General features: G+C 35.9%; 1 protein-coding gene across 5 annotated transcripts in view; it reads right to left on the bottom strand.

Annotated features, from left to right (window-relative positions):
- The window catches only part of LOC140135721 (uncharacterized), a 193,470-nt gene that overhangs the window by 130,337 nt on the left and 45,873 nt on the right, over window positions 1-17,260 (bottom strand). For 4 of the 5 annotated variants that reach the window (XM_072157316.1, XM_072157318.1, XM_072157319.1 and 1 more), the window contains exons 2-4: window positions 13,511-13,611; window positions 6,511-6,567; window positions 6,229-6,290 (exon numbers count right to left, since the gene is read on the bottom strand). In XM_072157316.1, coding sequence (XP_072013417.1) covers window positions 6,229-6,290; window positions 6,511-6,567; window positions 13,511-13,611 — 220 coding nt within the window. The remainder of the gene's footprint in view (window positions 1-6,228; window positions 6,291-6,510; window positions 6,568-13,510; window positions 13,612-17,260) is intronic. The other variant, XM_072157320.1, reaches the window with a different exon arrangement.

Below are 17,260 nucleotides of genomic sequence, written 5' to 3'. Positions count from 1 at the left end.
GTGTTTTTCCTCTGAAAATTGAGTAAACAAAAGGGGTGTTTTCAAAGTTTGCGGACGAGGATTGCTTACCCGCGAATACATGGAGTGCGGGGGCCGGGATCAATTTTCAATTGATTCTCTCTATACACGCTATGTTGACTGTCACATTCTCTATACCACTTTATTTATTATTTTTATTCCTCGCAATGGGCTATTCCAGTTAAAACCCACTCTCCCCTGTGGAAGATTTTGGAAATATCTACCACAGGGGGAGTATGAATTTCAGATGGAATTATCTCATTAGGCAGTTCCATTTTAATTTCATACACCCTCTTAGAAAGATTCAACCTGAATCTTCCACAGCGGGAGGGTGAATTGCAAATGGAGCTGCTAATGTGCTCATTCCATTTGAAACTCATCGTCCCCATGTGGAAGATATTTCCCCATGTGGAAGATATTTCCAAAATCTTCCACAGGGGTAGTGTGGATTTCAACTGGAATAGCCCAATAGTTGAGCTTGGAAACTGTGAACAGAAAGAAAGGCCTCCTGCCATGGATGTGTATGTTGTTTCAATATTGTCAGTTGGTCTATCAATTTGCATGCTTGGGAAAGTTAATCAAGCGTGCTGCATGCAATATCATGATGATAATGAATGTCAATCTACTCAAATACTGCACAGATTGCAGGTGACCCAAAAATACAATAGTAGTCATTATGTCCAATATTGTATGGATACCCTATAGTGTAAATTAAAAATGACAGCAATGTTGGGTATAACTTGGGTTCATTTTGGCAATTTTCATTGAATTTACAACTGTTGTGAATTATACAAAGTTAAATTCCGTAAATCATAATACAATGAGTAATATACACATATTGTCTGTAATATAAAGGAACTGTTAATTTTTTTTCAAAAGGAGGCGATTATTATTGGCACATGTTCATGCAATCCAGTTAGCTTTGAATTTGGTAAGGTGCTGGATTCTGGTGCGCAAGTATTAGATAGTGCAAGTTCAGCAAGCCACAGTGTCTAATTTCTATTCTCATGGAGAAATTGAGCTGGCTTGAAATTCCCTTGGACAAGTTACTATGTGACATAAAGTCCTCGATCAAATCCTGTCACTAGCAAAATAAAGTTATCTAAAGCTGACCACATGCATGAAATGAAATGTGCTAAAAAAACCACAAAAGTATATTTTGTTGTGAAAAATTTTAATTATACCCATGAAAAACACATTCCTATAACACCTCTCTTAGTAATTTTTTAATTTTTCAAATCCGCTCCTGCACCTACTGTTCAAATGTAGCAACACCTCTAAATGTAGCAAGTTAAAATAATATTTCTATTATTTCTAATTTCTATATTGCTAGCCATAATGAATTTTAGAGGTCTATAATACTCATGAATGACAGTACCCAACTTTGATACAGTAATCCTACATCCATCCAGTCTAGTTCCTTCCTTCCGATCTGAACTGATAACTATCAAAGTAATATACACTCAGGGTGTATCAAAATGATTGGTACCCATCAATTTTGATGTTTATTGAAAGGCCTGCCTCTTCCAAATAGAACATTGGATGCTCATGAAATGTCCAGAATGTATAATTTATGACTTGTTTTACAATTAATCTGCAAATTATTTGGATATTATGTTGAAATTTAATGTGTCAGGATCACCCATTTATATCAATGAAAATTGAATAGCACCAATCATTTTGATACAGCTTGTAGATGTGTCTGCTTCAAGTTGCATGCAATGTGTACAAAAACCTTTTCACAGGTAAATACTATCAAATAGTCTCGCATACATTATTGCGATATAATCTAGTTCAGTCTAGCATAGTCGGTTGATTACATAGGGGAAAGATTGTCATATTAACAATAATAAACATGGTAATTTTCACACACAACATTTTTGCACTTTGCCAATTTTGAACTACTTAATTTGCTTGTTCTTAAATTTGCGATTTTTATACATTTGTATGACATTAAAACAGGTGCATAAAACAACATATTTGCGGGTTTTTATTTTCCCGGTAGTTGAGCGTGAAACGTGCAAAAATTAATGCTCCATGAAAATTTCCACTAAAAACAGTTAATATTATTTTACACTAACAAAAGGCACTTTCTACATGTACAATGCATACTGCCTGAAGAATTGTCACATTTTGATACTCTGTCGTCAAAATGAAGCAGATTTTATCAGGCATGTTGAAATATTGACAGAAAAAGCAAGTAGGAGAAGCCCCTTGTAAAGTTGTATGGGAGTTCGTACTTTCTTCAAGTCAATTTGAAGAATTTACAGTATAATCTTGGCAAACAGATGTATAATTGCATATACAATGTATATATCTCCATTTTTGGTGAAAATGAGATTTTTAATACAAACATTTTCAGGAAACAATGGGCTTTCCAATAAAGAAAGATAGCCTTATGCAAAGACCCAAAGTCCTATGAGGCCAGAATTCTTTTAAAATGTATTTTTTTTAATTGCCAACATTGTAGAGAAAAGGCAGTATTGCAGACTTGTAGTGCTGTCACTGTGCCCTCCATACACATGTACATTGTAGCAGGCGCTTTATTGGGATTCCCTAATATTAGAAGCACAAAATATACATGGAATTTTCTAACCTTATTGTTGAAGTGCTCTTTCATTGCAATTTTGCATGAAACTGGATTCTAAATTAAATTCAGGGAACCTATCAAGGCATCAAGTTGCAAAGTGCAGTCATTTTGGCTGCATTATTTAAACAGCTATACAGGTATAAACTGCAATATAAGTGAAACACCCAGCAACCGTTAATACACCATTGTGTTTCTATTGGAAAAAATACCAGGTGTCATCATATGATCTACCTCTATAAGGTGGTTAATGGTTGCTGGGTAGCCACAATGCATCACTCCCAAACCTATCTATTTCTAATCTATGGAGTATGTTAACCGGTAACACTCTAAACTAAACCACATTACCCGGCAACCTTTCCCCAGTAGAAACACGCTGTAATACCCCCGGATACACCAGACAAACACCTGTAGCATTTTTGTATTGGGAGTATAAAAAGCCGGAGAGAGCCCAGTAAAAAAACTCTCCGGTATATTTACCCACTAATACCAACTAATGTTTCTCTGATATTTCTCTAAAATGTATCCTTCAAAATAGGATACAGCAGGAGGAAAAAGCTGGTTAACGCTTAGTACATGTAGAAACTGACAAGGTTCCTCATCAGTGCGCATTCCGGTGAATACACAAGGCATGGGTATATAGCCGTAGATAACCTTTCTCCAGTAATTATACAAATAAGGTATACAGTGCTGAACATGTCCCTGGTATTTTATCACAGAAGAAAACACTTTCAATGGCTATTTTTCAGTTTGCTTCTCATCCGGAATAAATACCGTACAAGCAAACGCTGATATGGTCACTCTCATCGTTTTCAAACATCCTCTAGATGAAGTGACAGACTAGCTTGTTTACCTAGCTAAAAGGCTTTCCTTTCACTTCCCTGGACTTAGTCTAGTCAACCATACAGCTGATATTCTACAGCAATAAAATGAAATGAAATCCCATTTTGAAATCGCTGAATAAATGAATGAAGATCTTTGAAATCACTGAGCTATCACCAGGGTATTATTATTGACAAAATGTAAACAAATTAATCAACGCCAGCCATATTTACATACATACAGCCACCTTTTGCAAGTTTTTACATTTAACTGGGAACAGAGCCAGAAACTTGATGATGGCAAATTTAATTCTACTAAAAAGGTGCACATTGTATTCTTGTACTTGGTACATGTAGCTGCACTTGTAAATCTACAGGGTATCCCTGAAACTAGAACTGTACAAACGGAAACTTACTTTTTGAGTATTTTAATGCATGAACCCAACAGAATACAAAGTACATGTAGAATACCGGATAGTTGATGTCGTTGAGAAATAAATTTTTTTGATCCTTTCCTATAAAAGTCAATTTATATTGAACAATACCTGCCTCATACTCAGTGATTGGTAGCCAGATACAGATTGATTTTTTTTAAACCGTGGAACAGATTTAAAATGAGGTATTTTTGTAAACTTTTTAAATTTCAAAAACAAAATGGTCAAATTGCCATTCATGTAATAATGAAAGCTGTTATATATGCAATTGCATTAAACATTGCCTATGTTTGGTTCTGGTATCAGAGTGTAGGTTTGCACGACTAGGTCACCTATAATCATAGTTGTGACTGTGACTATTCATGATAGTCACAACTTTTCACTATAGTCGACTAATGACAACTATCTATTGTGTTCTCAACAGGCCGCGACAAATTTTATTTTTTAGCTTGCCCGATCGGGCAGGCAATATTCAAAAATTGGTTGCCTGAAATTGCCTGAAATTAACTCATATTCCCCGGCAACAAATGTCGACAAAGTTACATACCGTACTCATCATGCAGTGCAGTGCATAGTACCGTAAGTGTGCCGAATTTGGCAGTTTCATTCTTACGGAAATCCGATACTTTTCTCAGTTAAGTTGATAAATAAATGAGTATTCATGGAAAGCACTATAAAAATAAACATATTATTCACTTATTTCACTAACTGTTTGTTTCTTGTGGAAAATAATGTGTATTTCATGTGAAATTTTGTCAGTAAAGTCACAGCGATTTACGTATTTCGCCAACCATTAATACATCTCAATCTCAATCATATGCAAATACATGGCCAGCTGACGTCACTGACGTCATGATATTTGCACAAAACAGGTTCTATAATTGGCCAAACTTCCAATACGTCACGTAAACGTCATGATGTCATTAGCATATCTATGTGTCTGCAAGTCTGGTGTGGGATACGAGTGCCTAGCGAAAATTGAGTCAAGTTATCGGTCAAGTTCCATTTCAAGAAGTTTTCTAGTTTGTTTTGACTGTATTTTTACTTCTGTGAACACGCCAAGATGGACAGAAATATTCCATTCTAAATCATCAAGCTTTAATTGGTTTAAATTTAGACTTGCCCGATCGGGCACAGTTCTTCAGAGTTTTAATTGCCCGACAAAAAATGTGATTGCCCCGGGCTATCGGACAGGCGATTTGTCGCGGCCTGGTTCTCAAGATACATTGAGTAAGACAACAGTAAACTGATGCATTAAGTTTGGTAAATTGGTCATTTGAAATCCATACAAATGTTGCTGAAATTGTTTTTATGTGCAAGTTTCTGCTGTCTCATGGTTGTTGGTTGCATTGCCACATTTGCCAGCAAATCCAAGATCCATGCATGGCCAAACAGGCATTTGTAAAGGGAGGTGTTTTTCATTTTTGTTTCAATACCTTACAATTCATGTATGTCTTTGTAATATATTGCTTGCACGTGTTGATTAGTGCATTTTGGTACATGTATGTAAAAATGTCCTTGACTTTTTGCTGAAATTTGACCTTCAAATAGTCGTCAATAATCAACTAGTCACGACTATGCGCTGCTGACTAGTTAACTACCAGTACTATCCAATAAGCTAAAATGATGCAACACTATTATATTCCCAAAAATGAATTTCAGCAGGTATTGTTCTTACATTTATAATGTACAGTGCGTAACTGAGATCTACACATATACTACCATCTAGTATTGTCCAATTGATGTTCAATAATTGCAGATAAAGTTGGATCAGGGAACAAACCAAAAGATTGATGATGTCTAGAAAGAAAACTAGTTTCGTTATGGAAGGGGTTGATAATGTCATTGATGATTTTGACTTGCTTCCGGGTTTTGTTATCGACGGGGAGGGAGGAGGTCAGCTATGATACGAAACTGGTTTCATTTATAGGACATCATTGTTCTATTACCGTACTGACACGAGTATAGTCCCACCTTCGAGTAAAGTCCCACCCCCAAATTGTCGAAAAATTTCAGAAATTAAAAAAAATTTATAAAAAAATTATATATTTTTTTGGCATTGGAGTGTCCTTGGACCTAGACCTACATGTAAATGCTAGGATCATTCATGGTTGATTTTTTTTTTTTAATATTTTAGGCCTACAATGTATGTGTTTTGAATAAATTTGTACTCATGTCATACTCTATTTTATGATTTCAAAATGCATTGAATTTGTATGCATTTTGAAAAAAAAAAAAAAAATTCTTTGAAATTCGAGTATAGTCCCACCCCCAATTTTGAAAAATGTTCACCCAAAAACGGGGTGGGACTATACTCGCGTCAGTACGGTAGTTTTAAAGCTTATTGCCATATCTTGTCTTGACTTACCAATACATGCATGTACTCGTACAGACAGGTCAGTCCTTATGATCACAGAATGTTTGCGTGACCTGAAAAAACAACAAGAACATATGAAAATGATGAGTTTCAAAAAGACAAATATTGTAAATAGGCCTGTTACCGATTGTCGTATGTGTTATATTATCGTCGATATGACCCTCAATCCGACATGCACATGTCAAAATACATTGTCTTTTTTCGACACTTTACGACACATATCAAAAAGGAAAAAAAAGAAATTTCCATGCTATTTTGTCCGAATAAGCTTACCGTACGATCACGTTTTCATCGGTAAGTCGAAAACTACCTCCTGAAGTTGACCTGAACCTGGAAGTAGAACGAACCAGGAAGTATGTTTACACCGGAAGTCAGCAATCGTAACTCACATCGGCATGATTTTAAGCTTACCTACCAACTTTTTTCTGCATTTTTAAATCTCATTACGAGTTTCGACATGTGCCGATTGTCGTATTTTTTCCCCAACAAAGTATTGAATTAGAAATCATGTGTCAATTTAACAGGCCTAATTGTAAAGGACGTTCTGGTTTTAGATGCACATATCTTTATGTCTACTAATAGGCATGTCCACTAAAATTTGAAGTACTTTTAAATTGATTCAGACCTAACATATTGGCTGGTAATTGATGAAAGAAACATTTTGGCGTTTAAATAATCTTAATCGGACGTTTCATTCCAGAGATATGGCCTTTTGAGTGTTACGGTTTTATATAGGGCTGCTAAAAGTTAAAGTCCAAAAGGATTACTAACAGAAAGTGCAATTTTAAGGTACTTTTTCTTAATGTATTTATTAACTAGCGTTATCTGGAACATTATATTTGCTTATAACAACATGAAAATAAGATCATCCTGAAAATTTAATCGATTTTGTTGACATACAACAAAAATATAAGACCTCAAAACCCATGGTTTGTTTGGTGAAACCGCAAGCATGATCATAGATGGCCGCCATGGAAAATATCTCCATAGAGGAGATGAACAATAAGTGCATTATTTCAAATGAATGGCGGTAGTCTTAAACATGGTTCAATCTTTTTCGGTCAGCACATTTTATCTTCAAAATTATTATATTTCATCATGGCATAAGTTTGGTAATATTAATCACTACCAATTTTGAGAAATTTGCTCCAACTCAAAGGCTATCTTTAATACATTGATCAATACACTGTGTGTGCATGGAAGCCATGATGGATAGCATATGAAATGGACATGGTAGTGAGAAGTGCATGATTTGAGATGGGCCGCGTTAGGCTTAAACATTCTTAAATTTCTTAACATCCTGTACATTTTGTCTTCAAAAATAGTTACATTTTATGACTATGTAAGTTTGCTTGTCTGATTCACTCCAAATTCGGAAATAATTGCGTTTGAACACCTGATGCACGGAATGGTGTCACTTCAACCTGTTGTAGTTCTCATCTCATTAAATTTTTCATTAAAAAAGTTGATCTCTGCATGAAGGAAGGTCCTCTCTATTTACTGACCAATCAGGAAAAAGTTTGGTTAATGTTTTCCGGTGGAATCAGGAATTTCTTGAAACACCCTGATATAGGCCTACATTTGGATCAAAAACAAGTACATGTATGTACGCCATTTAACAGGCCTGGGATTTCTTGTATCGATCAGTTTCTCCATAGACAATACGTGTGTGAGTGCACGCACACAGTAAATGAAAAATCGTTCTAGTGGAAACTGTATGTACAGTGGGCATCCCTACTACTAATCAAAATATATTCTCCCGGAGGGGGGGTCACTCCCATATAATGAAACCGCGTAAAAAGGGTAGTTTTTCGTGGGTAGGCACGATACGCGCGTACCGTGTTTAGGGTGTCAAAAACATGAAAAATTGGAAAAAAGGGTAGTAAAATTGCAATTGCTTATACGCGGAAATGAAATTTAGGGTATGAAATTTGATACAAGGAATAAAATCCCTGTTTAGGGTATCGTTTTAGCCAAGGGTTAAATCCTTGTTTAGGGTGCTTTTCAAAAGTTGATTATCGCGGATGGTGTACATGCCACAATGGGAGTGTCCTCCCCCCCCCCCCCGGGATATTCTCCTAAAATACATTTTTTTAAATGAACTGCCCATATATGATCCCAAATTTCATTAAGGGTAGGATATTTATTTGTATAATTTGCAATGACCTACACGACTATTAGATGCTTTGTTTAACCTCACAATTCAAAGTCACATTGAATGCAAACAAATAAATACAATGCAAGGTTGAATACTTGTGTTATCTCTTTCTCACTGTATCAAGTTCAGCATATCAATTTCTAATGTAAATATGTGAGCTGGACTGTTTCACAATTTGAGACTTGCAATCAATTATTGTTGAGTTCACTTCAAGTTTTTAAATTGGTCATTCAAGTGTTTAACTCAAAACAGTACAGGCTCTGTATACCTCTGATACCTCTATATTTGCTGGCCAGCGTAGTACACATTAGAATATACTGTTGCTAGACCAACTGGCTCACACCTTCTTTGTTACGAACCACTGATCGAAATGATCACGACACAAAACCTATGGCATATAATTCGGAACAGGTGTATGAGCCCAGGCTTGAACCAGTAACTAATGGTTACTAACGTGCACTACGGCAGCGAATTATATTATCTGAGATAACCGCTCGCACTATTTGAGTGGGTATTTGAGGGGTGTCGGAGTTTCCGAACAGGGCTGTTTCTCACAAGTACTTGATACCATTGTAAAGATGTACCTTATTTACAATTTAAAATGTGAAATTCTGAGGAATAAATCCCTAGAATACCACAAAAAACATAAAAGTGATCCATGCTCTCTAATAATATTGTTAGTTTATACAGTTTTCTAAAAGCATTCCAAGGTCTTGAAAAATATATTTAAAAAAATCTGACTAATCCCAGAAATTGAGGCAGGAGGGGACGAGAACCAAAGAATACATTTTATATTCCCTAAATAGCACAACTGACTGAACTCAGGTGTATGATCATTTCACCTCAAGTCATAAGGCGCTTCCTTTCATAAAGGTATAAATGTCCCCACAATTAAAAATAACACATTATTATATCCCTACCACTAGTAAGTCCCACAACAGGTGAAGTGAATATCCCATCATGCATTGCGGTGTACCTGCTTGCTCCATTGCAAATAAGTAAAGGGCTGCTTAGACATTGAGAGCTATGGATAGTTTCTCAATATACTTTCGGGGTCATATTTTTTCAAACAAAAGTCTAAGCAGTGAGTAAGCACCCCTAATTTAACCGAGTAGGCCTTCATTAATTGAAAGTTGAAGTGAGAGATTTTGTGTACATTTTCTATATGGCACCAAACCCATAACCAGGAATTATTTGGGGCCGATTTTGAAAAAGGACCTTTTTTCAAAGTTTGGACCTTTTTGGACTAGGGGGTGGATTTTGAAAGAGTGTTTTTTTTTCTTCAAAAATTTGGACCTTTTTTGATCAAAAGGGCATAAAAAACCCATTTTTCACTTGCTACACTCCCAAATGGAACATTTTGGGTCAAAAAGGGGGACATTGGGGGCCTTTGGTGATTTGGGGAGCATCCACCCACCCCTGGTTATGGGCCTGTATGGCACATGCAGTACTTTGGTACCACAAAGCATAATGGGATACTCCCTTCAGCTGTGTTGACTAGTATTTTGCTTTATTTTAAACTCAAAGTCATTGACCCCTACGGCCCACCTGCTATATATCCTGTACTTCGAATCTAAAACAAAAGTAGGGCATTTTTGAAACTGTTTGTGTTATGTCAAACCCCTAATTTGAATACTAAAGTTGCTTTCTTGGGTTTCCTTTCTTCAAATTTTTGGAAATCACTTGCCCACAGGGGCTGGCCTGCTGATAGTGCCAACTGTGAATAGGTGTACGTAGGCTGTCTTCTCAGCTTGCAGCTAGCAACAGGCGATGTGCATTGCATGGCATGGTACATTCGTTTCCTTGTCCACACAAATGTACCGTAACAATATTAGCACCATCTATTTCACCACAAATTTCACCAGAAAATAGATTTTCCTAATAAAAATTGCATTTCAACGTTTCCAAAGGTCAAAAACACTACATAGTAGGGTTCAAAATAGGCAAGGTTAATTGCTCCGAAAAAACCCAAAATAGCCCACGAAAATTACATTTTTTAATAGAAAGTAGCCCATGAAAGACAATTATGCTCACTATGGAGAATATCACAAATATGGGTATTTACTCCTGAATGTACATGTAGCTCCCAAAAGTTCAATTTTGTGTACTTTTTTACTTCAAAACTACCCCCCCCTCCAAAATAAAAAATCTGTGTGCATCGTCTGCCTATTCACTTGGGCAGAATTTTCATCTGACTACACACCTGGTCATACAGAATCAACCAGGCAATCAACCTCTATTTCCAGACTGTAAAACTAGATACAAACTATATAATGCCTCAAGCTCAAATTGAATATATGTTACATGATAAAGGTCTGCTCCCGTCATTGTCTATAGATATTATTAACTGGCCGAATCGGACAATAGAAACAATATTGAAAGCAACCAGCCCAGTGCAGGTTTTGGCTATCAATTTTAGCTGCAATGCTTGTGTAAAACGAACAGGTTTCACTCCCTGGGTCTCATTGAAAGTAAACCAGACTAATTGATTAGTGTTGAGGTTAATTATCAAGTGAATTCAATGGCAGGAATTTTAATCACATCCATGGATATGAAACACACAGCTTTTTAAGAACTGTCATCCCTTTTGAGAAGGTGTTAGGGTGTTACCTGTTCTTGTGATCCAGTCAATAATTAATAAGTAATTTGTACAAGGAACTGCTAATTATTATAATTTATAATGTAATCAATTTCCTTAATTAAGTATTCACTATAAAGTATAAAGCCCCGGTGCGCACACTCAACTTTTGAAGTGACGGTATGTGCCTGTCACTAGCCCTAAAGTCAAATATACCCGATGACCCATTTTTTAAAAGTCATCCCCAATGACCCCCTTTTTTAGGCCAGCTACCCAATGACCCTCTTTTTTTCGAAAATTGGATCATCAAAATATGCTACAAACCAGGCAGCAGGGCTCGAAAAAATGTTAATTTCCCGGGAAGCAAGCCAAACTTCCCACCATTTATAGCATGTTTTATATACAAAAAAGACACAATTTCCCTCCAAAAACCAGAATTTCCCTCCAAACACCAACATTTCCTGGGAATGAGCTTCCCAAATTCCCCACTTTTTCGAGCCATGCCAGGCAGACACTTTCAAATTCTGTTATTTCCGGAAAATTTGTATCAATTGTACAAACAGAATATTGCTCCATTTTTTCAAAATTTTCTACGCAATGACCTATTTTTTGACATTTTATACCCATGACCCCTTCCACAATGTTATAACCAATAACCAGGGACAGGCGATTTGCGCGGAACTTTCTTTCCGCGTAATTCCGCGCAATTTAGGGATACATGATTTGCACTGAAAAAAAAGTTCGCGCGCAGTAATTCCGCACAATTTGCTATTTTTTTCCGCGCAAATCGCCTGTCCCTGCCAATAACCCCGCCTTTTTCATTTTATTTGTACTCAATGACCCCCATTTTGTACCGATAGGCCCCTACTTCGGAAAGCTGGTAGGCACATACAATGTACCCGTCACTTCTAAAGTCGAGTGCCCCCTCCCCAGGCATAAAGCTCTATCATGTACATTAAACCGGTACCTGTACTTGATTTGACACACAATGACTGTAATTTAAGCGTGATATTGAGAGTTGAATTGATCAGGTCCAAGCAAATGCCAAGTTATTTAAGGAAACAGTGGTCTCAAATGTGATACACACTCACAAACACACACATTATGGTCATCCATGTGCAGGTGTCCGCTGCTAAAAATGAGACAAAGCATTGCGATGTATACATCATTTCACACAAGACCAGTCACTAAGATCCATAACATGCTCATCTATCAGGGCACAGTTCTTTAACCTCAATCAATGTGTACATTCATTGAATGACCTTTCAAAATTCGGGTACAGAAACTCATACTCTGCAACTTGAGGTCAAATTTTGCACTCTGATTGTTCAATTGAGGTTATTGAACTATGCAATTGGGATGAGGCCATTGTGGTCCATGATACTCCATAGTGAGTATGATCTGTGATTGATATAACATAGCACTATTCCAGGGATTTAATAGGTCGTCCGGTCAAGTGTGACTCGGAGGGCAGCCCCTTTTTAACCCCTTACCCTTCAAATTCACCACCCCCTTTCATTATTCTACTGACCTTGTCTAATGGGGCTCCACTTGCTTTTACACAGGTGAAGTGAACCACTACAAATGCCATAGTATTTGACATCCCTGGGGTCTGTTTTTACAGCTTTTCAGTTTGACTGAACTTTCTCATCTAAAGAGCTAACTTTTTAGTAACAAAAGCATGGTGAGTCAACAAGTTGTGCCATCTTAATCCTGGACACAAGCAGTCCTAAAACTAATCACAAAGGATGGACCTAAACTCAACCTTAATATGACAAAAGAGCAGCCAGGTATACCAAACAGGTGAATTGGCCAGAGGCAATCAACCTGCCACAAAGCACTGAACTTGGGTTTCACTGTTTTTGAAGATCAATGCACAAAGTGTGGCACATTATCTATTCAACTTATGAACTTGGAGATTTTTAAAATATCAATAAAAAGTACATAAACAGGATCTAATCCAACCAGCAGTGGTAGCACCAGGTGATATCTGCAGGGAGGGGTTGTGCTGGGGGTAATGGGGGAATAGACAAGTTTAGAGGAAATGTCCCCCCTGGCACAAATACAATGTAGGCCAAAGGAGGCAATTTTGAATTTAGATTCATTCATTGTAAGAGATTTATTTTCATCGTCAACTTGCCAAGTGTGCTGTAAAAGAAGAAATTTTTGTGCAATTTATTTTTAGCGCTTTGCCAATTTTGAACTGTTTCCCTTGTTTTGAAATTCCCAATTTTAAGTTTCCTTACATTGACCTAAACACAAAAGGAATATTTTTGCGGTAGCAGCTTGGAATGTGAAAAGCGTGAAAAACACATGTAGCCTGACAATTTCCACTTTTACAGTATGTGCTATTCCCGAACTTCTTACATACATGAAAAAAATCATATGTAGCAAACTTGGTTGCAAATATTGTGTTCACCTTATGAAACCATAGTACATGTAAAGATATTGTATTATTTTTTACTCAATTTTACAAGTGCCACCTTTGGACTGGTTGGATCAGATTGCGATATAGAACTTTTTTAGAATGTGCTTACTCTCTATTGAATCCCACAAAGTCTTCTTTCTGCTCGTCAATTGATGATTCTAAATCCAAGTAAGTTCCTGTATGAGAAAGTTGTAATCCACAGTCTTCCAGCTGCAAAATCAAAGACAAAAAAATGCAGAAATTCAATATTAGTACTACATGTATTACATTTTTGTGTAGGCAAAGGAAAATAAATAACATTTTTGTATATTGTCTCCGCCCTCACAGATTTTTGGAGATTTTCAAATATTTTTGTTATTTTTCTTCTTTGCTCCTTTACTTTGTTTCTAAAATAAATTGTTGTAATGAAAAGACATGTTAGGAAGTTCTTGGTTATCATTTTTAAAATAAACACATAATTGCAAATACTCTCTTCAAGCTAGGGGTAGGATAACAAAAATATTAGGGGCTCCCCGTTTTTATGATCTGTTGACACAGACTTTGCAAATGCAATTTAACACAGAAATGAATAGTAAAAAAATAACAAGTAATAACAAATAATAAGGGCCTTCCTCACCGATTTTTGAAAAAATCTGGATGATATGTACCGTATCGTATTCATTCCAATAAGCGCCTATGCCCCAATAAGCGCCCACCCAGGGTATTTTCAATTTACTAAAGGGTACCATCAATGTTGAAAAAACGGATAGACGTCAATACAGTGAAATAGCTGGAGGACTAGAAGTCCTGTGTAAACTTCCAATACATTTTTTACATCTGAAAAGCTACGGTACTAGAACGTCTCAGGACCCATTTATAACATACATAAATTTGTCTCTAATAAACGCCCCTAACCAAAATATCAGGTAAACCAGGTAAAAAATAAGCGCCCACCCAAAATGAGTTTGTTTTAAAGCGCCCTGGGCGCTACGGTACTTTTTTTTTTACTTGGCCTAAGTACAGATCACAGAAACCCATTACTGTATTTGTTTCATTTAAATGCCCCTACATACATTTAAAGTGTCCACCCCTCAGTGACTTTTCATATTGCAAGAAACACTTACAAAACATGTACTTAATTAATTCCATTAAAGGGGGTACTACACCCCTGCCCAATTTTGTGCCTATTTTTGCATTTTTCTTAAAAATTATAGCGCATTGGGGACAAGTAAGGTATATTATAGGGGCAAGGACTACAACTACTGCACTGGAAATTTTATTTCAGCACAGACAACAGTTGTGGAAAAATGAGGGAAAACCATTATTTGATCAATAAATCAATAACTACTTGCTTTGAGTTGCTGAAATTTCAGTACAGTAGTTGTAGTCCTTGCCCCTATAATATACATATCTTACTTGTCACCAATGTGCTATAATTTTTGAGAAAATGCAAAAATGGGCATTAAAATTGGGCAGGGGTGTAGTACCCCTTGCTTTTTAAATACCTTTGGAGTAAAGTTACCCTGCATACCTGCATGCCAAAGCCCCTACAATACTAATAATGCTATCAATTTATATGGTGATGGTGATTCCATTCATAATGGATTTAATTTTTTGGTCAAAATGCAAATTTCATAGCGATTTTGACCTCCACGCTGTGCTTCGTCATGTTGTTTGACTTTGACGCCATGATTGCCCTATCGGAAAGTATGGATGGCATACAGTGTAGGTTTTATGCTTGTACAAAATGGAAAATGATATATAAGTGCCCCTATGACTTACTTTAAGGATATTCACAGATTTTAAATTTTAAAATGTTTCCACAAATTTTATTTTATGGTGACTCTACAAATGTGCAATGAGGAAGTAGCAAAAGCATAAAAATTTGTAGGAATAGGGTCATAAATGGGTATTTTTCATAAGGCTAATGAAAGTCAATTCCTTGTTTCCCGTTACCCTACTCCGCTCAAAACCAATTGCTGGCCAAATATTTCATTATTTTGAATAAAACATTGATTTTTAACAAACTTTAACATACCAATAAAAAATTGTGGTTTTAAATATATCATAAATCTCTTTCTGTTGATTTTCAGGGATTTTCTTTGCAGTAGGGGCATGGTATATGGTTAATAATGAATTAATAATGAATACCTACTCACTTCTCTGTCCCGCACTTTTTGATCTGCTCTGATCTCATCCCGTAAAAAAATATTGTGAAACTTTTGATAATAGTTGTACAATCACCTTCATGTGGTTGTAAACTACATAGCTGTAAACTACAAACTGTGATTTATCACATGTATACATGAGTAGTTATTGGTTTACACCTGTAACAGATGCAATAATGAAATGGTATGAAATAATGAATAATGAAAAATGAAATGGTCACCTACATAGTCATGAAAAATTGTGTAACGGGAAACAAGGAATTGACTTTCATAGGCCTAATGAAAAATTATCAAAAAGGAAGAAAAAATTATAGGAGTTTTGATAAATATGAAGCACATTCAATTGTTTGCAACTACAAGTGTCCATACTAGACATTTATTACCTTTCAGCTGTGTTAACACAACTTGAATAATCATGTACAAAAATGTGATTTTTTTTTAAATTTTTTGATTTAGCAAGTCACAGAATGTGCCTTTACTTTACTATGTAACCATGGTTTGATTTGATATGCTAGCTGAGCCTGATGACATGATTGCTTTCACCTGTATGGTAGACAATGTTTATGGTGTTCAAGCTTGGACTTGCAATCTGGTGGCCAACATGACGGGTAAAAAAAGAAATTTCAAGATTTTCCACAAACCTAATTCATCACCCTGAAGCTACACTAATTGAATAGAACTTTGTAATTCCTGTAGTCAATGTGCAGGTTTGAGTAAGAGAATACACACTTGTGCATTGGTATGTTTAAATACCGGTAATCGTTTTGTTGAATAAAATACATACTGATCAATTTAAGAATACCTTGTTTCTAATCAGCCATATGATACAAAAACATTAAATTAATGAATTTCACTCAATTCACTTCTTTTGTAATTTAATTAGTTACAAGAAAAAGGTAAAGATTTTTTTTTCATATTGGGGCGACACAAGCTTTATTCTTCCAAAATGTACCATATTTTCGCCATTTCAGCATGGACTGCCCACAATTCATTTTTAACGTGTATGTAGGAGGGATATAATTCAATAAAGGATATAAAATGTTTAAAATAACATTCAGAAAACATATTTGAAAACTTGACAGAATATTTTGTAACAATGTTTGCCAAACAAGATTTTGCAATGACATTTTGACAACATTTGTAAAATGTTGTTGAACTTGAAGTGTAAAATGTTTTTAAAATATGAATGTTTTGACAACCTTTAATTTATGTAACCCAACATTTAAATGTTATTAAAATGTTCAAATGACCATTGAAACCAAATTATATGTTACTGTTAGTAACACATTTATGTTTTGAAATTTCCATTTTTGTGTTTGCAGGGAGCCCTCTCATTTGAGTTACAGATCTTTACACTTTAAATGTTTTTAAAAAATCCAATAGGAATTAAAGGCATCTCAAGCATATACCAAATACTTATATTTCAAGAACACTCAGGGAAGTGAAGGAACCGACAGATACAAATTATAATGCAAAGTCCATCTGATATTCACTTTCTTCAGCAACCACATGACATTTGGCTGTTCTGGCCGATCCATTTGAAATTCATACACCCCTGTGGAAAATTAATCTCTCACACAGGGTGTATGTATTTTAAATTGAGTTACCATACCTGAATGGGTGATTCCGTTTGAAGTCTACACCCCCTGTGTGAAAGAATAAGGTCATGTCTTCCACTGGGGGTGATGGATTTTAACTGGAATAGCCCAATT

This window comes from Amphiura filiformis, chromosome 16, assembly GCF_039555335.1.
Source record: "Amphiura filiformis chromosome 16, Afil_fr2py, whole genome shotgun sequence".
Classification (NCBI taxonomy): domain Eukaryota; kingdom Metazoa; phylum Echinodermata; class Ophiuroidea; order Amphilepidida; family Amphiuridae; genus Amphiura; species Amphiura filiformis.
The sequence above is the reverse complement of the archived record's forward strand: the minus strand, read 5'-3'. Positions and strand labels throughout refer to the sequence as shown.